The sequence below is a fragment of the Ptiloglossa arizonensis genome, chromosome 9 (genome assembly GCF_051014685.1).
Source record: "Ptiloglossa arizonensis isolate GNS036 chromosome 9, iyPtiAriz1_principal, whole genome shotgun sequence".
Classification (NCBI taxonomy): Eukaryota; Metazoa; Arthropoda; class Insecta; order Hymenoptera; family Colletidae; genus Ptiloglossa; species Ptiloglossa arizonensis.
The window spans coordinates 5,814,377-5,837,499 of NC_135056.1; the positions used below are offsets into that span (position 1 = coordinate 5,814,377).

Here is a 23,123-nt window from a genome sequence, read left to right on the forward strand (position 1 = left end):
CCGCCTCGTGTTGTCCCTTTTTCTCGAAACGTTCGAAATTTCGCGGTTCTTCGAGCACCGGTTCCCCGAAATGATCGATCGGTGGTGAAAAATTAACACCTGGCCAGACGACGTCCGTTTCCCGTGTCACGGTGAAAAATCCGCCACGACTCGGTTCATCCGAGAGCATTTTTCCGAAGATGCACTGGTCAGAAGAAGTGCATTGTGAAGAGGGCAGGGATGACCCCTTTCACTGTACCACGTTGCTACGGTCGTGTATATAAAGAGCCGAAGCATCTGACGAAGAAGCACAAGTACCAACCCATCTGCATCCTAACCGCTTCATCGCCGGTGTCCGTGTGACAGAGAGATTATGTTCACTATCAAGGTAGGTACTCAGTCCGTAAGACACGCGGCCGACAGTAGCCCGCGAGACTCGGTTTTCATCGGCGTGGCAAGTCACGGGGCTTGAACCACCGTTTAACGCGACTGTGAATTATCGTCGGTGTTAGGTGTCTTAGGGGCCATTTCATTTACGCCAACTATGGGGGAAAATTCGCTGTTCCCGGTGGCCTTGTGTCGCGTGCGCGTTTTCCGCGTTTCATTCGTCGTGGTCAGGGTAGACCTATGGGGATCGAGGGAACGATAACGTTTGCAAACACCGGATTAGAGAATTATCACATTTCTGAGAACATTTTGGAATTCAGTTCGAACTAGTCAGAGTACGTTTCGAGGTTTTGTTACCTGTGTCGTTGATTTCTACCAAGTGCCACGTTTTAGGTGCTCTTAGTTAACGATGAATTCAACATTTTGGGATTCAGTTTGGACCATCTAGAGTATCTACGATTTTGCTAACTCTGTCTTCCATTCTTACCAAGTGCCGCGTTTTAGATGCTTAGAGTTAATTAACAAGGGAACTGTGCAGCAAATCGCTGAGTTCTAGATTTTGGGATTCGGTTGGTCTAGGTAGAGTACGCGGAGACACTGTTTATTATTCTTGCTCGATGTCACGTTTTAGATGCTTTTAGCTAAGAGTTAACGACGGAACTGTGTCATAAGTTGCCGAATGAAATTTCGGGGCTTGATCGAACTATGTTCATTAGTTTCCTTCCTTGTCAAATGTCACGTTCTCTGGTCAATCCGATTCGAAACGAAACTATGCAACCTTTAGTAGCTAAATATTCGATTCCTGTGAAATCGACCAAATTTTACCGTAAGAGATACGAGTTTCCAGCGATATCGGTGAATTTTGTGCGAATAAAGTGTCTCGTTGACGAATAATGAAAAGTTAACGCTGGTAGAACCGTGAGATAAATCTGTACACGAATTGAAAGGAAAACGTGGAAATATTTTCCAGAAGTCAACGATCGTTGAAAAAGTATCCGTTCGTAATTACGCGATATCTTATTTCATTTATCTTTTTTTCTATTTTTTTTTACGCTTTATTCGCGAACATGACGTCGTATTTGTAGAAATAAAACGCAAAGCACGTCGTCGAAATAATTTTTTATTCGCGCACAAGTTACCCGCGGTATTACACGGAGATACGAGTATACCTTGCAACATTGTTCAGTGTTCACAGCGTAAGCGATATTAATGCAATAACGTAACACGCGTCAGTAATGACCCACTCGTTCCTCTCCACTCACCCGCGTCGGACGAACCGATAACGCGTAATTGATTTATACTTTTCGCCGCATAATTTTCCAAAAATTCCGTTTAACTCCGTGTAACTCTCATGGCGGTCGATACGCGCGCGCACGTGTACCATCGGTTTTTCGTCGACGAATGGACTTTTCCGGCTTCGAGTAAACTGCATCGATTTAGAAAAAAAAATTTTTTCTTCAATTCGTGCGAGACCTGTAACATTTCCAGCAACCGTGTAACTCGATCACAACGTGTAAATAGCCTACGTTTCGAAACGTGAAATTTTCCAAGAAGGTTTCGTACGATACAATATCGAATCGATATTAACGATCGTTCGATGATCGCGTAACCGTCGTAGGTTGCGCAAAATCTGTATTTTCGATCGATGAGTATATTTTCATTCGCGAGCTGGCATACCCGCGAAAGCACACCGAATAACATTGACGGACAACGGTTGCAATCATTTCGCCATAAGCGCGTAGCTTTTAAATTGCAGAGTACTTGCATCAGGATAATTCTACGACCGATTACCCGCGCATAGAATTTCGTTATTACCGTTATGTCACCCGGCTGGATACTCGTTATGACATTCCCGGTTTCGTTCTTACGTCGAAGTCGTGTCTTCTTCGTTGAACCCTCGCCGCTTCCTTATTCGGGCCTCGCGGTGGAAATTTTCGTTCTACGTCGATTCTCCCGCGTGTTCGTTTAGGCGCGATCACATTTCAGTTGAAACGAACACAAAATTCGTCGGTGAGGAGACGGGACATGCCTCTTCATTGTTCTTTAACCGCGGTTGTGCTCGTATCTTCAACGAATCGATCCTCCGTTCCTTGTCGCGGGATTAAGAACGAGGCGTTCGAAGATCCTCGTTAACGATGCCGTTGCATACAATCAAAATTAACGGAATTCGAACGAGGGAACACAGAACGGGCGTGAAATTGAGAATAGAATTATCATGACAATTACGACGAGCGACGCGCGATTGCGTCACGAGGCGCGCTCGTGTCGACACCTTTTTCTTCGAGGTAGGACAATCGCCAGGGAATAAAGCGTGACACCAATGAGAGGCCCAAATACTTTTCGACGCACACGCGGCTGTCAATGTGGATTTCAATCGTGGCGTGGTTCACGTTGTCCTCCCGTTACCTGTTATGTCATCTAAGGCAAACGAATCACCTTCGATAAATAGCGAACGTTCAAACGGGGAACAAACTTGCAACGGTTGGTTTCTTTTTTGTCGGAGTTGCCAGTGTTGCTAATTTCTTTCCTCTTCGAATCGAAGTTTACCACGTCGATACGATAGATCGAGGCGAGCAAAGTTCGATTCTTGAATTTATCATTTCATCGACTATAATCTGCATTAACTGGTTTCTCGCGAGATCCAATCGCGTAAAATCTTGCTTCCGCGTTCACGAGGTTGCGCACGATCGCACCTCGTTGCGACGATGACACAGCGGGTGGCTTCGAAGTTGGACAAATTAGGCACAACGCGAGTAGAAAAAATCACTATCGAAATAATGACTTGGTCTTGGTTCGTAAGTTTGTCGTTCGAAGTAAAAAAAAGTCGCGTTTGTCGAATGTAGTATTCGTTGAGCATTAACACGGTGATCGCAAGTTGGATAGAAAAATTTCATGCTTCGTGTCTGAGAGCAATATTTATATTATCGGTTTAAATATTCCAACGCATTTATGCTTGAAAATTTGTAGACTTTCATTCTTTCTCCGATGGTTCGAATAATTTGTGCAGTGTACTTTAAAATCGTAGATACGAATCGAAGTGGTTAATAGAACTCGTAATAAGGGATGAGAAAGTATTGACGAATTGAAAATTTTAGTGTCCGGGAAAGTATGAACGAATCGACTTTTTTTAAAGATTTTCTTATTTCCTTTTACGAGTTTGTCAGCCAGTTGAATTTGTATTTACAGCAGTGGAAAACTCTGTACAATGATACACGTAAGATAAATTTCGGTTTATCTTCCGTGTATATTCAAGAAACGAATAATATTAGTTTTATTTATTATATATATTTTAACTGAGCAATCCGTCTAATATTTGTTCATTCTTTTCACAGAATGTGAATTCTTTTCATCTCTTAGATTAACCTAAGTTGAAAAGAAAAAGTATTTTATCGAGATACTTAAAATTTGTTTTCTATTTCCTTCTTCGGTTTTTCAATTCACTTTTAAACACCGATAATTTACAAACTTATCGCTCCAATTACCTTCTCTAACGTATCTCTTCCGTTGTTAACTACAACTTTCCATAACTCCTCTGGTTCTTGATTAAACTTTCTTCCTCCGTTTGTTAAAAAAGAGAAGATTACAATCACGCATGTCTCCCGTAATATATTTTGCTCCTATGAACAATTTTTCGAGTTGTTTCAAATAAGATACAAAACAGTCGATCGTGATTGCATAGAATGAAATTTGTGAATGATCGATAATTACTCGCAAACTAAATTTAGAATTCTTCCGAGAGCCGAAAATCTTTCTTTCGAAAATCTAGAAAATTTCCCAAATTTGTCCATTCATTATCTAACAAGGCACTCAACGCACAAAATTCGTAGCTTCTTCTATTTTCCCATTTACTCCAAGTTTAATCTCGATCTTTTAGTATCTTACGATACTAAATCAACGAACGAAGAATGGTACGCGAAGTCGATAATTGAAATACGAAAATCGTTTCCAATTTTTAACAGAATTTCGATACGAATGTCATTTAAAAAAAAAAAAAAAAACACGGTTCGACGATATCTTTTCATTTTCAACTAGAGAAGATTATCGATACGAAAGAATTCGCAGCGGTATTTTTCCATTTACAACGAAGATCATTTTTTCCACGAATAAATCATTTCTCGACGCGAGTTGGGAGAAAGGTAGACGAAGCGAACGTACGAAGTGATAATTTCCAATTTCGAAGAGAATATCGATAAGAATGTTTCGAACGCTACCGACGAACAAACGCAATCGACGAATCGACTCGAAGGAGCCCAGCGCGCGACCGAACGCAGCATCCTCCGTGATCATTTGACATTATGAATGAAGAAGCGTCCGCGCGTCTTTCCTTCTTTCATAATCAGTCTTATTACACGTTACGGAGGACAGGTGGACCGGGATCATTACCAGGACGGTAATTCCAGCTCTGTTCCGCGCAACACTTGTGAAACTTTCCGCGCTTTGTCATTTTCTCGGTCAGGCCGCGCAACGACGGGCCCCGCGATCGATTAGCATTTCAGATACCGATTCGTACGCGTTGTAGATTCCACATCGGCGATAAGGATTGCACGTCGAGAAGCGTGAAACGATCGCGCGTGCTCTCCCAGCCGTGGATTATTCGCGGTTGAAGATCGGCCCGAGAGAAAGAAAAATCGTTACGAGCGTCCGCTCGAATCTTCCCGGGACCCCCTGGGCTTCCTTCCTTGTCCTCTTCCTCCGTGCCGCGCCGTCGCTCGACCTTCTACGCCTTTCATTGTCTGAGCGGGTACACGACACGTAGGAAGCGATAGCTTGTTCCAGCTCGGTCATACGGTCAAGGAGAAGCGAAATATCGATTACGTCGCTACGAGAATGAAATCCTGTCCCGGATAGGGTTCCATTGACGCCGTAGCGCGCGATCGGTAATTAAACACGCGTTCTCGGGGGATTACGGGATCGTTGTTCGCAGACCTAACCAACGAGGGTTGATTAACGTGCATCGTACGAAACGATGTTTAAGTAACACGGGGACTCCCGCGAAAGAAATTTGATACAATCGACGAATCAAAACGTGGATGAAACAAGCTCCGTGTAACTCGCGACTTGTACCGAAGACGAAACGATTTTTAAGCAATTTGCGACTCGTATGGATGAAAATATTTTTAAATAATTTGGGCGACTTGTACAATAGATGGAATAATTTTTGAGTAATTCGGGACTTGTACGAAAGACTATACGATTTTTAAGAATATTTGTGATTTTTACAAGCGACGAAATGAATTTCGAGTAATTTGTAACTTGTACCGAAGACGAAACGATTTTTAAGCAATTTGCGACTCGTATGGATGAAAATATTTTTAAATAATTTGGGCGACTTGTACAATAGATGGAATAATTTTTGAGTAATTCGGGACTTGTACGAAAGACTATACGATTTTTAAGAATATTTGTGATTTTTACAAGCGACGAAATGAGTTTCGAGTAATTTGTGACTTGTACCGAAGACGAAACGATTTTTAAGTAATTTGCGACTCGTATGGATGAAAATATTTTTAAATAATTTGGGCGACTTGTACAATAGATGGAATAATTTTTGAGTAATTCGGGACTTGTACGAAAGACTATACGATTTTTAAGAATATTTGTGATTTTTACAAGCGACGAAATGAGTTTCGAGTAATTTGTGACTTGCACCGGAAACGAAATGATTTTTGAGTATCTTGCGACTTGTACGACAAATGGAACGATTTTTTAGCGACTTGGGACTTGTTACACACGGAACGCACGAATTTCGAGAGAATTGTTAGAGTTCGAATTATCTCCACAATCGTGAAGAACCATATTTAATTTGACGAAAAAGTACGATTTAGATAACCGGTCTTCTAAATCGTACATCCTCAAAAAATACTACATTTGTGAATAAAAAGAAGAATAAATAAAAATTTGAGTGAATAAAATAATCGTATTACAAACTTGTATATATTAGGAACAAATACAAAACCAATTTCAGAAATATTCCAAACTATGGAGTAAAACTGTACGGTTGGATTGTAGTTAACAATAGTAAATTTGTAGCTCACATTAAACGCGACTTCAAATTGTGATATTTCGTTTCTACTTCTCAATTCTCGTGTATTTTATATTTACGACAAAGAAATTGTTGAGGTACGACTTAGGAAACCGGTACAACAATATACGTAACTCTCCCCTATATGTAGGTGACCATGAAAGGTAAAACGGAGCGACCTCGTAAGTCTGTGCATCGAGCAGTGGGATAACTTTTGAACAACACAAGTATTTGGGTTGATCAATAGCATCGTTTCTATTAAAACTTAGCACCAACGTGTACGTTACTTGCCACACTCGAAAAAATGCTTTAAGAAATGTAGTTTAAAAAAGCATAGTTCTTTTAACACGAACGTTCAGATCCTCAATATTGGCCTCCTTCGGTGTACAAAACTTGATCGCAAGTATTTACCTACAAATGTACAAGTGAATGAATTGAACGAGAAGAACAAAATGTAATTGAGCAAATATAAAAACGAGGGTATATATTCATTCGTGTTGCTCAAAAATCGGAGGAAAATTATTCAAAATTAGTCTCACGTAGTGGTATTAGCTGTAAAAACACGAAAGTATTGGGAATATGTTAAACGTGTATCCATTTCACTTCGTTTACTTTTAAACGGAAAATTTATCGGTTAATCCGCTCTCGGCTTTCATGGTCTCTTGCGCACGGTGATATTTCGATTACTCGAATGTCGTATTTTGAAGCACGACATTTAAACGCGAATAATGCTATGTAGAAAACATACCGGTGTATTCGAGAGTGTGCTCTCTGTGGAAACTTTTCATCGAATTGATCGAAACGAAGCTTTCGAATTAAAAATACAAACTACGATGTATCCTACCATCGTTACACCGACAAGTTTTTCTGAATTTCAAATCCATTCGACAATCGACACGTCAACTATAAAAGGAACGATAACATCGAACCTATCGTCTAGCTCTAACAGTCTACACGATCGGTCGTACGAATTTCTTTCGTCACTTGTTTCGTATCGAATGTTCAACGTTGTGTTTCCATCGGTTAGTTTTCGAGAGATTTTTTCACCAGATGACGAACACCAACCGTGAAAAAACGAGTCGATCGGGCTGACATTTAGGGCCGCGAATCTCTCGCGGAACAGATTCACGGCTGATGCAGTTCTTGAATGAAATTACACGTTTCACGGACGCGCGGAGAAAAACGGGCGCATTACACTGTACCACTTTCGTTCCGCCATTACGCTGTATTTCATAATGTCATTTGCGACTGACGTAACCGCGTCGTGCAGTCTCTAGGCATTATCATCTTCGTTTGCCCTTTACAGCTCGTTCCATACAAAGCCACGCCACGCCACCGCGGGACTTTACTTTCACGAATTCTATGAATATTTGAACGAAAGGTTTTGCAAACGGTGTTAGGGATCGGCATCCATTGTCCACGGATTTCCCAGGCGCTACCTCTCTTTTCAGTCACGAGGGGAAGAGTAACTTAAAAACTCGCGTTCCAATTAAGCTTAATTGACGCGACCGTTGCTCGAGGTCCGCCATGGATCAACCTCCGCTCGATCGTACTTGCTTTTCGTCGGGTTTACACGCAATTCGCGCCAGGCCTTGTCGAGACCTCGCAACTCGATCTTTCATTAAACTGGTCTATGATTAAGATAATTACGCATTCAGAGCGTACGACTTCGCGTGGAATACTTGCGTCTCCGTTGCATTACCCGCGCGACAAACATTCTAGTTACACGTTGCGTGGAAACATTTTACGAGCGATCCTTTCGAGGACATTGAAATTTTCGACCGTTCGATACTCGATCGCACTGAGCTTTTCAGACTCGTAGAGGTAAATTCCGTTGATTGTCAGGATTTAAGGACTCAAGGACAGAGTAGTTTTAACGAACGTTTCGCGAGTAACCGTTTCTCAGATACTCGGGTTCTTGTTTGTCAGTTAATATCGTACAGAGTTTAGGGTTACAACCAAAGAGATGATCTTGGAAAGAGTACGTCTTTGAATCCAGAATTTTCAACCCCTCTGTTAAAATAAAATGAACGCGATCTTTGAATGTAAATATGCAAATACGATAACGTAAGACGTAAATCATTGCACAATTTGTCCCTTGTAACGATATCAAGTATTCGATTGAGTTTCTATACTTTTGAAGCTTTCCACTTTTTGAAACAGTTGTTGCACGGCAAGTATTCGATGTATTCGATATACTATTCGATGTACCAAGTGTAATTGGTAATTTCAAAAATTTTTCTTTCACGATGGTAGTTTCTTTTCTAAAAAGAACGAAACAATGTTTCAGGTGTTAGTGGCGGTCGTACTCTGTACGACAGGGACATTAGGAGCACCTCAACGACCCAGCGGTGGCGCTGACAAAGATGCGGTGATCACATCTCAGCAGCTCGAAGTGAACTTCGATGGCAATTACGTGAATAAGTAAGTAATCGAGAAGAAAATCATCGCGTCGGATATTTCCGTAGAACCGTAGTTCGTTATTTCGTCGTTTGTTCGCGAATTTACACCGAGACGATTTTTCTATCATTTACGGTGGACGGAAATAGATTAACGCGGCGTAAAGGGGAGCAGGAAAATAATTACCACGTGACGGACAAAGAAGCATCGTTCCACGGACGCGGTTTTAATTTATCGTTCTCTGAAAACAGGGAAACATTTGAAAATGAAAAATGTGTTCCTTCGGTTTCGCGCTTGTTCCTTTTCCAAGAGTTTCTAATTTATTTTCAACGCGCTGCAAATGCAATAGATTTATAACCGCGTTGGTCGAATCGGCTTAGAGGGTACGGTGAAATTAGACTGATAATTTTTCAACGGTCACCCAATTGGCTTATTACTTTTTCAATGGAGATGTAAACGCGCAGCGAGCGTTAATGGTGGCCGACCGGTTAAATCCAGAGAAAGTCAAGTCCAAAGTTAAAGGTTCGCCGGACATTTTATTGCGCGACAAGTTGGAACGCGATAGCTTTATTCGTCGCGCACGGATTTACATACACACAATTACACAAGGTGAAAACAATGGACCAGGGATAACAGGTATTCGTGCCCAATGACACTGGCTTATTCGCGCGGTCACAACTGTCGCCCACTGCAATCTCTGTTCTGCATAAGTGCATTGTTATTCCCAGGTAGGAGTGATCGCTACCGTGCTAAACGTTTTTCTTTCAATTACGCCGCCTTTCTTCGCGTCGAATCGACACTCTCATTGTTTCGTATTACTTCGCGCTATAGTCAAGTCTTTAACAACGACGCGTTATTCGATTCGATAAACGAACAAACAATTAACCCATTTCGATCCGTACAGAGAACGTTCGACATTCTCTTCGGCAACGAAGAAGTAACACAAATCAACACCAATTCTGCACCCTGTTGCAATTTCGAGCTAAATTTTCACATCCATGAACTTGTCGTTTCTAGGTATCGTTTCTGTTTAATTGTTGCTTCTAGATTTCATTTCTATTCACGTGTCGCTTCTACATTTTATTTCTACGTACTTGTCACTTCAATGTACAAGTCGAGGAAAAGAATCTCATCGATTGGTAATACAGTTCGATAATTTGTTCATTTCTTTTTCCGTCTAAATCTTCTCAAAACGTTCACTGTATACGTTAGATGCTATTTACTCGGTCCTGTCTCCGGATTCGTGTAGTCGATCGACGCACAGGACTTAGTTGTCTCGGTTATTGTTCAGCTTCGAGACGAGCAATGGGATCAGCCATCAAGAATCAGGCCAGCCTAAACAAGTAGACGGTGAGACACCGGTGGTCTCGCAGGGTTCGGATTCTTACACGGCGCCCGATGGTCAGCAAGTCAGCATTTCGTACATAGCAGACGAAAATGGCTTCCAAGTGCAAGGCTCTCACATCCCCACGGCACCACCGATACCACCAGAGATCCAAAGGGCGCTCGAGTGGAACGCGGCTCACCCTGAGGAGGACGACGGCGGTCAACCACGACCACCTGGCCGAGGTCTGTTCTTCTTCCATCCCCTAACGACACTTTAACTCTTTCGCGCTCGCTGGCGCAATTGTCTGCAACGAACCTTTCGGTTTGCCAAAATGGTTTGCCTTGGCCGAAAGTAGTTGGAAACCGCGAACAATTTCGTACGCAGACCGTTGATAATTCGTTTCGAGACTTCACGTTGAAGTTCATCGAAGTTTGGACACGAAGAAAGTAATTTACACGGTGAGAAATAAATTACCATGTTACGGTGCGAGCAATTTTTCCCGAACCAGAGATCACGCGTTAACGTAACTTAGTAACAGCTAGGGTATAATAATTGCCGCGAAAGCGTTCTCTAGCGATTAACGATATTCTCATTCCGCAGGTTAATCAGCCCAACTATACCTCAAACGTGACCTGATTTCGAGCCAGCTAGCCATGGACAAAACCGACCCCGAGCCTCCGATGCAACCATAAAAATAATTATAGTGTGGTATATTAATCTAGGATTATACGTAACAGAAAAAAATAAGGCGCGTGCCAGCCGGTATATAATAACTGTATACTTCGAGATTCTTTATCTTACCTGTATAGAAGAAAGTAATGCGCACTGTTCAGCAGCTTACGACAGGATCGTGCCGATGCGCGCACGCTGCTTTCACACGTAAAACACGAAAAATGGACGACGCCATCGCAGCTGCGAGGACGCGTATCGAGCGTCGATAGTATATATAATACGTATACTTTAACTTGTGATTTTTGTATATAAATAAAAGCGTTCTGCCGAAGAATTTTCTTACTTTTCTTTCGTAGGAATACCGAGACACTTTCAATCTTTCTACGGATTATTCTTATCCTTTTGTTTGGTAACGGTACCATTGTGAATTCAATGCGTATGGTGGTTCGGAAATGGGATATCTAATAATATTTTTTTAATACATATACTACGTACTACGTGGAGAGAGTTAGTTTCTAAAATTGCTTTTGTTAAAAATTGCCGTGGCATTATCAGAACTCGTACGTTTTGTATTTACTTCGTTTCGTTTTCTTTTTTTCCCTGTTTCTTAAATTGTTACGGCAAAATAAAGACGTTAAATAAAATAAGTGAAGCGTGTGAATTTTCAAAGTTGCCAACGTTATCAATCTGCGACTGATCTTCTTGAATAGATAGTTTGAATACAAATTCCACAATCTGTATATATTTTATGTATACAGAGTGTCACGAAATGGATCGTGTAGACTGGAGATGAAAAGATCAGTCTTAAAGGAATTGTCAGTTTTATTATATCGGATGTTTTAATTGTCCTTCGTTAGGCTTTTGACTAAACAAAAATTACTCGACACTGGTGAAACTTTTCTCAATTTGCGACCAATTCTTCTTTCTACCTACAATACAATCAAGGGTGAGGCAATGTTACGAGAAAAAATGAATAAAAATGTAGAAAGTCGAAAATTGATGTTACAAATACTTTTTCTCAAATTTTATATAAATTAAGAAATCCCAGAAAGTGAAATCCCAGAAGGTTTAATTACTGACAGGTCTATATGATATTTTTGAAATAGTTGATTATATTAAAACACTTTACATTAATTATTTTGGTGACTTCTGAAGGAGTGATCGAGGATAAGTGAGTGAGTGAAAATAGGAAAAAGAAGGGGGTCTATACGATATTTTTGAAATAGTTGATTATGTTAAAACACTTTACATTAATTATTTTGGTGACTTCTGAAGGAGTGATGGAGGAAGAGTGAATGAAAATAGGAAAAAGAACGGGGTCTATATGATATTTTTGAAATAGTTGATTATGTTAAGACACTTTACATTAATTATTTTGGTGACTTCTGAAGAAGTGATCGAGGATAAGTGAGTGAGTGAAAATAGGAAAAGGAAGGGGGTCTATATGATATTTTTGAAATAGTTGATTATGTTAAGACACTTTACATTAATTATTTTGGTGACTTCTGAAGGAGTGATGGAGGAAGAGTGAATGAAAATAGGAAAAAGAACGGGGTCTATATGATATTTTTGAAATAGTTGATTATGTTAAGACACTTTACATTAATTATTTTGGTGACTTCTGAAGAAGTGATCGAGGATAAGTGAGTGAGTGAAAATAGGAAAAGGAAGGGGGTCTATATGATATTTTTGAAATAGTTGATTATGTTAAGACACTTTACATTAATTATTTTGGTGACTTCTGAAGGAGTGATGGAGGAAGAGTGAGTGAGTGAAAATAGAAAAAGGATGAGAGAGGCCATTTCACTGGGCCTGCTAGTGGAGTCATTAATAAGACATCCTAGTAGACCTTGCTTTATATGCCAGATATTGAGCGATCGATAAGGATCGTACATATAGAAATCAAAACCGGTACAAGAACTTGTGACAAATATATTTGTACGTTATATGGAAAAAAAGTTTGGAAAGAATTTTTTGTTTCAACGCAAAACGACTAAAATTACGTAGAACGTAACTAAGTTTGGTCCTTCGATGATTATAAAGTATAATCAAATATGCAGGACTTAATCTTCAATCACATTTCAACAATAAACTCATGAATTTCAGCTATAAAATAGGTTTTTGTTATATCTTACTAAGTTTTGTGAGAACTCTATGCCTAATCTGTACATTTACTTTTTTATTTAACACTTTTGTTGCACGAAATATGAAAGGTTTGTAAGTTATTAAAACCCAGCTTTAATTGAAAAGATTGGAAAGATAAATATTCTGGTAAAATGCAGAAAAACTGTTAAAGCAAGAATGCAGATTTGTCTACGAAAAAAGAATGAATATTAATCGTATTTACTGATTGAGTATATTACATATATTTTAGAAAAGAAAAGGGTAAATCGATATAGTGGTGGACAAAAACTGATGTTGATGACAAAACGTAATTATGGAAAGTTTTTATACTTATGAATATAAGTATAAAAACAAAATTAAAACCGAAATCACGTCGCGATAACTACAAAACTATCTGTGAAAATAAATGCACGTTAAATGAAAGAAATACAGTAATTCTTTGATAAAAGTTAAACTTGGTTTCGCTTGGAAACTTTTAACAAATATGATATGCATTTTATTTCTAACATTGTTCGAAGAGAACAGCGAATGTACGATAATATACAGAGAGTGAGCGAAATACAGCAACAACAAACTAATCTCGCATTAAATGAGCTGAACGATCGAAACTTTAAAGCGACACTACGAGTATCGGCGTGTCAATCGCTAACGTAGAATACCAATTTTCAATATATATTTATTTTCTATGATAATTTTACGAAAGTATCATCATTAAATCGACTGAGTTTTCTCAGTGAAAATGAGTCCAAACACGGCCTAATTCAGATTATTTTTAATTATACGATATTCGAAATTATTTCTAAAAACGTATTAATTACGAAGAATCAAAAATAGTTCAACTTTGGCAGTGTTTCAACTTCTCGTATTTTCACGTGGCAAAATCTTACTAATTTATTGATAATACTTTTACGGAGATATGACCATAAATATGTTTTTATTTCTTTTTTTTTTGTCTGAAATTTAATCCTGTACGCGGTAAGTATTACTCGGGATAGTTAACTGAAATCTTGTTTAACTTCGAAGTGGTGGGGGATAATGCTTGAAACTTTTATCGAGTTAATAATTTTTGACAAATAATACGCCAAGAAATTTGAACTTTGCAATAACTGAACAATCATAGAGAGTTATTCAAAAATTATTGTTCCTTAGTTATTTTCGTAAATTTTACAATTCCACGCATCTTCTTGGAAGATGTTGTTTACAACACAGCGATCACGTTGAAATTCTCCGTAACGAAGATATTTAACTTGATCAAGTGAAAATTTAATGAAGATTCGAAGCAACGAGTTCGCAATCGATTCAAACGGAGGATTATAATGTAGTAAACACATTTGTAGGATGTAAATAAAGTGTAGAGTGACAAGGTAGGCGTTTTGCAATATTACTTAAAAAGCTATTAACTAGAATAGCAACTTCACATATGTGCCAATATCTTCCTATAGGTATTGGTTATATAACAGCGACGATGTACTAAAAGTAGGAAAAAATTCTTGATTTCATAATTTCAAAGTAATGTAAGTAACGCTATTAATCATAACTTCATACTGATATAAATAACTATGCACTTATATTCTTTTGGGCTTGTGACGCGCATTTCTGTGTATAACCTTTATTTTTTATTAATTTTAAACTTTTACTATAGATCACTATTGACACGAAAGAATAATAAGTTTGCAAATCATATATTTTTTACAACGAGACTGCAACACAGATTCTGTATATTTGAAAATTTTTCCACAGAAATTTTTGAAAAATAAGTTTTTACGATAGACAATGACTTTACACAATAAGTAGTAAAAACATTAAAACAGCGATGGTATTTCAAAATGTGTCCACTGTATCAATTTTTAATTTTTCTGACTATACACAGGTGTAAGTAACAATATTATTCTAGATAATATATATATATATCAATTGTTCGACCTTTGTGCATAATTATGAGAAATTTTATACTTCTTTATTTAATTTTAACCAATAATCATTACAAACTCGACAACTGAGGTAAAATATGAAGAAATAAATTGTGAAATTAATTCAGTACAGATATTTTTTCTACCGATAATCAATTAATTCAGCAATGAAAAGAATGAACGATATATTTTCACGTTCATCGGTAACTTCGGTACTATGTTCTAAATTCAAACATGTTGAAAATTCTTTCTCGTAAAGTCATCTATTAAAATTTGAGCCGGTGAAAGATTATGAAACGATACTTAGAATTGAAAGGGGCACGTAAACTCATACATGGAATTAAAAAGGTCGCGCAACAATTTGACAAATTTTAGTATCCACGACAAGCCCTGACTCATTCGACATTGACCTGACATTACCTTACGAGCTTCTGAGAGAACATGCGTTTTCTCAAGCACTTCTTTTTTCGTTCTACGAGTATCGTTAAAACGTGTCGGACATTTGAATGAAGAGATGATCGATGGCACTTCTCGCAATGAAAAAACTTGGGCGGTACTGAGAATATAATACTCTGTACAAAGTATTCAAAACCCACTGATTCCGCTTATTACAATCGCGCTTCCTTTGACAGATCATTTTTCAGAAGGCTCGAGCCTTTAACGAGCGAAAGGTCATTTCAGATCACGAGATTAATTGTTTTTGCGCCAATCACTGTCATCTTGTTTTTTCGGGAGTACTTTTAATCACTGGTGACTGGTGTTTATCAAGGTGCGTACGCATCAACGTTAATTATTATATACATTAATTTTATCGATACTTTCGATACAGAAGTAGGCGCGATTTTACGTGTAAAAATAAATCGAAAATATGTAATAAAATTTTTTTGTAGGAGGTTTTCTTTTTGAGAAAATTGAAAATTAAATTGAAATCTCGTTAAGTGCGCATATGTATAATTTAATGACTTGACTAATGTGTCTGTCCATTGCTCATTACTTCTACTTGCGAACATTAATCTTCTCAGGAATACTGGCACATATGCGACATTTGTTTTTTTAAGTTATTTTAAATATTGTAACACAGAACTAACGATTAAAATTGTGAACAAATATTCGTAATTGAATTTCCTAATAATGCATTAGGACAGTATCAACACAAACTCCATAGATATCGTGGGTCGATATCAGTTTCAATTTTTGTTTATTTCGAACAAAATAATTCGTTTTTGAAAAGGTCAACGGTTGTACGGATACTATCTATTTGTTGTCGAATTCATTATCCTCCGACTAATTGCATTCAATTAAAAAGACAGTATTAAAATTCATCAATTTTTAGAAACAGTAACAAAAAATTAGAAAAATACAAGTAACATCGATATGTATTATAATAACATTTTGTATCAAGACATACCAAGATATTTATACTAAAAATTTCATCGATGAAATTCGACAATCTATTGGTAATATATTCTGATGAAGATAGAAAGAAAAATGAAGAAATAAAAATTTTATTTAGTGGATAAAATTCGATCTTATCTTTGTATTTTATTATTCATGTCTGAGTGAAATGTGTTACGATTGTTTAGGAGATTCTTCGTAAAAAGATAAAGAAAACGTAAAGAATATATTATTTGATTATTTGCACAGTTTTTGAAATAAATAATTTCAGACACGAAACTACAGTACCAATATAGTATAAGTTCAACACGGTGCTTAACCGATGACCTAAATATACAATTATTTAACAAGATAACATTATTCTAACCTAGTCATTTTTAGTAACAAGAAAAATGTAAAAAATATAGTAATACAGGACTTGTACAAATCATTTTACAAAACCTGCTGGAGATGTCGTCTATTTTATTACAAACGAAGTTGTGTCTTTCCTATTAAATTATCACAGACTACTCGTAACGTGTTTTCGATTGCAAATTCTTAATTTTTCACATCTTGATATTTTTGCAGAACAAACGATTGTACTAACATGCTGCCATAAGTAAAGGTCGACCGGTATTACCCACTTTCATACTCTAGTTCAACGATCACAGGTATACATGGAAAGCAATTTTTCTTGCAATCAATAGAATGTCTGTTATATTTTCTTTTAATTTTGTTACAAGGGATTTTCTCGTCAATTGTACCACAATTTACCGAACACCTTGTACACTAATAATTTACCTCCGAGTAGTAGCATTTTAACAAAGACTCGTCACGTTAATGCTCGTCGCATACATTTGATGCGAAAATAACAAAGGAGTTCTTAAAACTCTGTAAGTATTGCTCGAGGCGAATTGCAATCACTGCTCAACTATCGGTAAGATCTTCTCCTACGATCGAATACTTTATAAAATATCTCGTGTCATCATTGCTGTCACACGGCAACAATGTACGAAGGTAAACTCTCGTAACAAGGAGTAATTATATATTTTCAGTAACGTAAATGGGAACCGAGCGTGTAGTTTAATCACTTTAAATAAAACCACCGTAGAAGTAAAGCATTCCGTGTGGCGTTTGACGCGTAATTTGTATATTTATAACCACTACATATTTACAGTAATGGTTAATTGACGATGAAGGTGCGGATAGATTACAGGTTGCTCGTCCCGTAATCTAGCCGGAAAGGTTTCCTTCGATACGTGTTACCGGTCATACGAAGGCTGAACCGGTATCACCGAGTGACATTTGATGCAAAATGTCGGTGATAGCGGAGAGTACTTACATCAAGCTATAAAAGGTGGACGGGATAGACTCACGATCATCAGTACGATTTTACACGGGATAACTGGAAAATCACAAACCGAGGTACAAACGATTCGGTAGCGGTGTGCTTAACAAACGTCCAATTTTCCAACAAAACTGTTCAATCTAGAACCTCGACGTACGAGAATCTCTCGTCATATTTCGTTCGGGTTATGATTTCCCCTAATAAATAGGACTGGTAGATTTTCACCGGATCGAATTTATTTGATCTCTATCGGCAATTAACGCACAAATTATTACAATTTCTCACGTCGCGCGATGCATAATTTCATCGCCATGCTGATATAAATTTCAATCGAATTATCTCCTGTCGATAAGTAATATAACCTAATCATAACCGGTCATTATTTAATTAACACTCTGACGTCTTAATAGGTTTTCCTACGTTCGTTCCGATCTTAGTGGATCTAATCAGTAATCGTACTAAACATCTTAATCTTTTTCTTCTATCTTCACTTTAGAAATTTGACGAAAAAATGGCTACAGTGATTCATTTTTAACAAACGCGATCAAATTGTACATACGGGGTGATTCGTTATACATTCCGTCGTTTCTCAACGACGAGGTGAAAATAATTACAAAATGATAGTCGGAGAGACTGTCATCGAATATAATAGGTCGCTCGATAAGTTTGATCGTTCGATAAGAAATGGAGCTATTTCATCGTTTTATTTTTCCAAAGATGGTACCACTGCTCGATGAACATGCGTTTCATGCAGATCTGTCGACTCGTTATATTTACAGTTGTGCAAGGTTCAAGTGTCATAGTATATATTTACAATGGAAAAACCGAGAAAACTTATCGAACAACCTAGTACGAACAACAACGATACCTAACTTCATCGATCGTTTCTCAAATCGTTGTCGGCGTCACTGGGTTAAATAAATTAGACAAAAGTACACGGTCGAATAGTCCACGTGTTACGCAATCGTGAATAATTTCTTTCAGGAAGCCCCTTCGAGCCACGTCATGTACTCCCGTACGATTTTTCTCTTAAACCTGATGTGCATGGTGTTAGCTGCGGCCCAGCATATACCCATCCTCAGTCAAAGCCAAGACATCAGCCCGGACGGCAGTTTTTCCGCGAAATGGGAAAGCGTTAACGGTATCACCTATCAGGAGGAGGGATTCCTGAAAAACCCTGGCCAGAAGGACACAGAGGCCGAAGAGGTACGTGGCTCGGCCTCGTGGACCGCGCCAGACGGCACCAAATTCAACCTCGGTTGGCTGGCCAACGAAAACGGCGCCACTTTTCAGGGTGCTCATCTACCGACCCCTCCGCCCACTCAACCGGTGCCAGTTCTCATCCAACGTGCCCTCGACTGGATAGCCGCTCATCCTTACAAAGAAGGGAAGAATAGATTGTAATTTTCGGCGACGTTCCATTTTCACCAAAATAACATTTCGCGAACGAATCCCCAGCGAAGCTGGCTCTTCCTCGATCGGAGAAACTTACTATATTCGTCGGTGTACTCCTCCGTAGAGCGTTCCGCTCGAAATCGTCCAACCGCACGAATGTCTCACCGGTGATGGACGCGCGAGTACGCAGAAATTTCGATCGAGTTCCACGTTGTAAAGCGGATACTGTAACACTTCGCTCACCCTTCGTTTTTTAATGTAAGGTGCTCTGTGAAACGTGTTTCATTGAAATAAACGTTCCAAGACTCGAATTCGACTTGCAAAACACTTTCGTACCTTGACTGCGTTCTGTGCACATTAGCGGTATTCGATCGGTAATTACCATTCGTTGTAAGCGAACCGAATGGTTGACGCTGGCTTCACGATTTTTAAAATATACTAAAATATACTCGCAACGGTGACATACAAACGTCAAGATTGTACACGTTTGGTTCCAAGTGTGCGTTTAACAATATTTGCGACGCACTTGTTGGAGATATTCGACTATGTGAACTCCATGAATGTATTCCAACGACTAAACAGTAGTCACATTCGAGATAAATAGACGAGTTTCAATGCTTCATCGGTTCAGTCTGAGCACTACCGTGTCTTGCGGACGTCATTGCTTACTGTGCACCGATTTTCAGTAGCAGTTGCTTTGTATTATATATCAAAGATTTATAATTCGTCATTTTAATGGTTACTTGGAATTTCATTCCGGGCGAGTTTCGGAAAAGTGAAGCATGGTTTGTGAGAGCAATTATTTTGCTGTAGCACGTGTACAGAATGAGATATCCGCTGTTAAAAATAAAAATTTTCGTGAGAATGTTGCCAATAAATTAGCGTGGTTCACTCGATAAAAATGATTCCAAACACGACTTTATTCAGATTACTCTTTAATTATACTTTTCAAACCTTCTAGAAAATTGTCAATACATTGACAATACTTTCGTAAAAATATAATGATAAATATAAACATTTTTTTTAAATGTTAATCGCCCTCCCTTGAAACCGTCGTGACCAATTTCAGAATATATATTAGGTTGTTCGGAAAGTCATTTCGTTTTCCAAAATGGAGAATATATAATTTAATAAAATGTTTATACGCTCTAAAAAAATTGTGTTTCATTTTCACCAAAAAAAAACAAAATTGCTTTCCGAACAACCCAATATAATTCTTGGAATAAACAGTATAAAGTAGACTTCAATAAAATGATCTATATTCGTTGAAATGCAGTTTTGAAGTCATACACGAATTTGATATAAACTTAAAGCAGAATATTTTAAAATCCTGTGCATATATAGAGTAGATTTTTTATAACAAAAAATAGTTTTTAGTTAATGTCGAAATACGGTTTCAGGGAATAAAATTACACCTTAAAAAGATTGCACATTTTTCTTTGTCCTGAAAAATTTTCACAACGTTGAGAGATATTAAAAAAAAGTTTAAACAAATTTCCATCTGTTTTTGTCTCTTAAAATTGGTACGCAATTTTTCTAGGTATAAAGGAAGGTGCAATTTCGCTTAAACTTTTTTTAAACGATCCTTACGGTTTTGAAAGTATTCCAAAAGAATCAAAAATCTGTATTTTTCTTAATGTGTAAAAAAGAAACCCTCAAACAGTATTGTAGTATCAACGAAAAAGAGTGTTGTGTTACGAATGATCTATTCTACTTGCACACAATGTTTAAATCGTATTAAATTATCGAATTTTTAATTTTTGAAGAGAATTCAAATAGTTTATCGTTACAATGAGCGGATATTTATTTATTAAATACGTATTCTTGCACTTTAATATATTTCTATATATATCGTTTAAATAAAATATACAAAATATTGAATATACATATCAGAATCTTCGTTCTCAAAGTTCATAATATACATTTGATAAATACAATAATTCCGTGTTAGAATATATGTATTATAGATTTTCAGGGTTTCTTGAAACATTTTAAAGAGGGTTGGTAGCGAATTTGTTTCTAGAATTGACCTTTCGTATCTCCGGTTGAAACCTTAGTTCTCAAAGTGCACGATATACATTTAATAAATACAATAATTCCGTGTTAGAATATATGTAGATTTTCAGTGTTTCTTGAAACATTTTAAAGAGGGTTGGTAGCGAATTGGTTTCTAGAATCGACCTTTCGTATCTCCGGTTAAAACTCAACCACGTGCGAACCGTAAGACGGAGAGAGTGAAGTAGATACACAAGGAGTGTGCAAAATAGCGAGCGTGTCTCGTATTACAGGTGTTCGGTCGTCGTGCTTGAAAGCGAAGGCACGTGTATCGTCGTGACACGTTGCTAATGCAAACTAAAACCATTTATATTTTTCATTGTATATTCGTGAGCGCGTTATACAAGAAATTAACGAGATTCTTCCGATGAAAATGAAACCAAACACGATTGTATTGTATATTTCCTTATACAATATACGAATAATTTTTGAAAATATTTTATTACATACAATCAAAGATAGTCTCGATAGAATCTTGTTTGGTCTAATTTTCATCGTTAGAATCTCGTTAATTCGTTGATAACACCCTCACGAATGTACAATAAAAAAAAATACAAAAGGTTTTAGTTTGCATTAGATATTACACCGATTTCTACCCGAACAGCGATGAAGAACAACGCGGTACATTTTATCGAGGGATGAACGTAACGTTTTATCGAGGCGTTACTGTAATATTTCGCTAAATGTTATATTCCCTTCTCAAATTGCACTTATTTTTCTTTTTTAACGATTTCCTTGTAATTTTCAGAAATATTTTTTGAATTAGTAACGCAATTCATATACGTATATTCCAATTGTAATATTAAACCTATGGTTTCCAATTTCTGTATTGTACCTTATAAGGTGTTTAAATGAGGCACTTCATCTAGGATCAATAATCTAGTATCAATTTTAAATGACGCAAAACTGTCGATACGGCATCGTTATTATTCAGTAGGTACTTTTGTTTGTGTTCTCGAAACATAACGACTCGCGTTGTTCAATGAGTCGCGACTGCCGCTCAAGACGATAAACGGTGAATTTAATGGAACTATTATCTGCGAAACAATGCGGGAAACGAATTCCTTCGAAATAACGCGGATTTCGCGCGCGATCTATTTGCAGCGAAAACAGCACAGCGTGCGGCAGGTGCGACGCGATAATACGAAAGACGAGGTCGAAGGTTGCCATCGCTGGAAAGGAGACAGAGAAATATTGCATAAGTGTCAGAGGAGGAAAGTTCCTCGTTGCAGCAGCTGCGTCGTCACCGTTGACGGCGTCGTCCTCGTTCGTTTGGATTACACGCTCCACGGTTGACGCGGAAAACCATCCGCCTGTGTAAACAGCATTCGCACGCGTGCATCGTTATGCGTATTTACGGTTTACTTTGTTAAATTGTTTACGCCGTAATGGCAATGGAAATAGACAGACACGCGCGTTAGAACGCGGAAACGATGCTCCGTTATTGTGTCGTAAGTTGCGGATAATTTGCCGCGCGTTTCAAAATCTGTTCTATTCTGCGGTATAACGAAAACGAGGATCAAGAAGGTATCCACGATCTTGCAATTGAAAGGATTTGTCGAGATGATCATCGTACAGAATAATAGATTGTTTTGGTTGTGTCGATAGTTCGTAAATGATTGAAAGTGTTTATTCGACGATCAAATAAGATTTATATATGTTACCATGATAACTGAAAAAGTAAGAATTCTTCTTTTTTCGTATGTATCGATAGATTAATTATAAGTAAATAATTAAGGGTGTTCCTTATTTTACGAGTCTCATATTTTTAGACTCGAACATTATGATTGCAATATTCGTGTATTTAGACTTGTAATGTGTAGTAATATCGAATACCTATTTTATTTAATTCTTAGAAGAGTGTATTTTCCTAATTTTGTTTAAATGTTTCTCAGTTTTATTAAGAGGATATAGATTTTGTATGTTATATTATTATATAATATGTATGTTACGTTACATGGAAGCACAACTTACGTACTTTACCGTTTTTAACACTGTAGAGTGTTCTTTGCATATAAATTATGTATCACATTTTTGAAAATGTTTATCGTCTTTTCTATGGCACGTGAAGCATCTGTCTTGTTTTCGTGCGGCATTTCTTGAGGTTAGTCTCCAGTTTCCTCTCCATTT

The 23,123-nt window shown here is 37.7% G+C and overlaps 3 protein-coding genes across 4 annotated transcripts in view; 2 read left to right on the forward strand and 1 right to left on the reverse strand.

Moving 5' to 3' along the window:
- The window catches only part of LOC143151633 (dTTP/UTP pyrophosphatase), a 54,244-nt gene that overhangs the window by 16,159 nt on the left and 14,962 nt on the right, over nucleotides 1-23,123 (reverse strand). The window lies entirely within an intron of this gene.
- Cpr14 (cuticular protein 14) lies at nucleotides 217-11,121 on the forward strand. The gene is made up of 4 exons (XM_076320977.1): nucleotides 217-367; nucleotides 8,679-8,812; nucleotides 10,080-10,357; nucleotides 10,716-11,121. The coding sequence occupies exons 1-4, from the start codon at nucleotides 353-355 to the stop codon at nucleotides 10,718-10,720; spliced, it is 432 nt and encodes a 143-aa protein (XP_076177092.1). The 5' UTR covers nucleotides 217-352; the 3' UTR covers nucleotides 10,721-11,121.
- Nucleotides 16,822-19,982, forward strand: LOC143151100 (endocuticle structural glycoprotein SgAbd-2). The gene is made up of 3 exons (XM_076319913.1): nucleotides 16,822-16,866; nucleotides 17,405-17,620; nucleotides 18,528-19,982. Exons 2-3 carry the CDS (start codon nucleotides 17,504-17,506, stop codon nucleotides 18,945-18,947), a joined length of 537 nt encoding a protein of 178 aa, XP_076176028.1. The 5' UTR covers nucleotides 16,822-16,866; nucleotides 17,405-17,503; the 3' UTR covers nucleotides 18,948-19,982.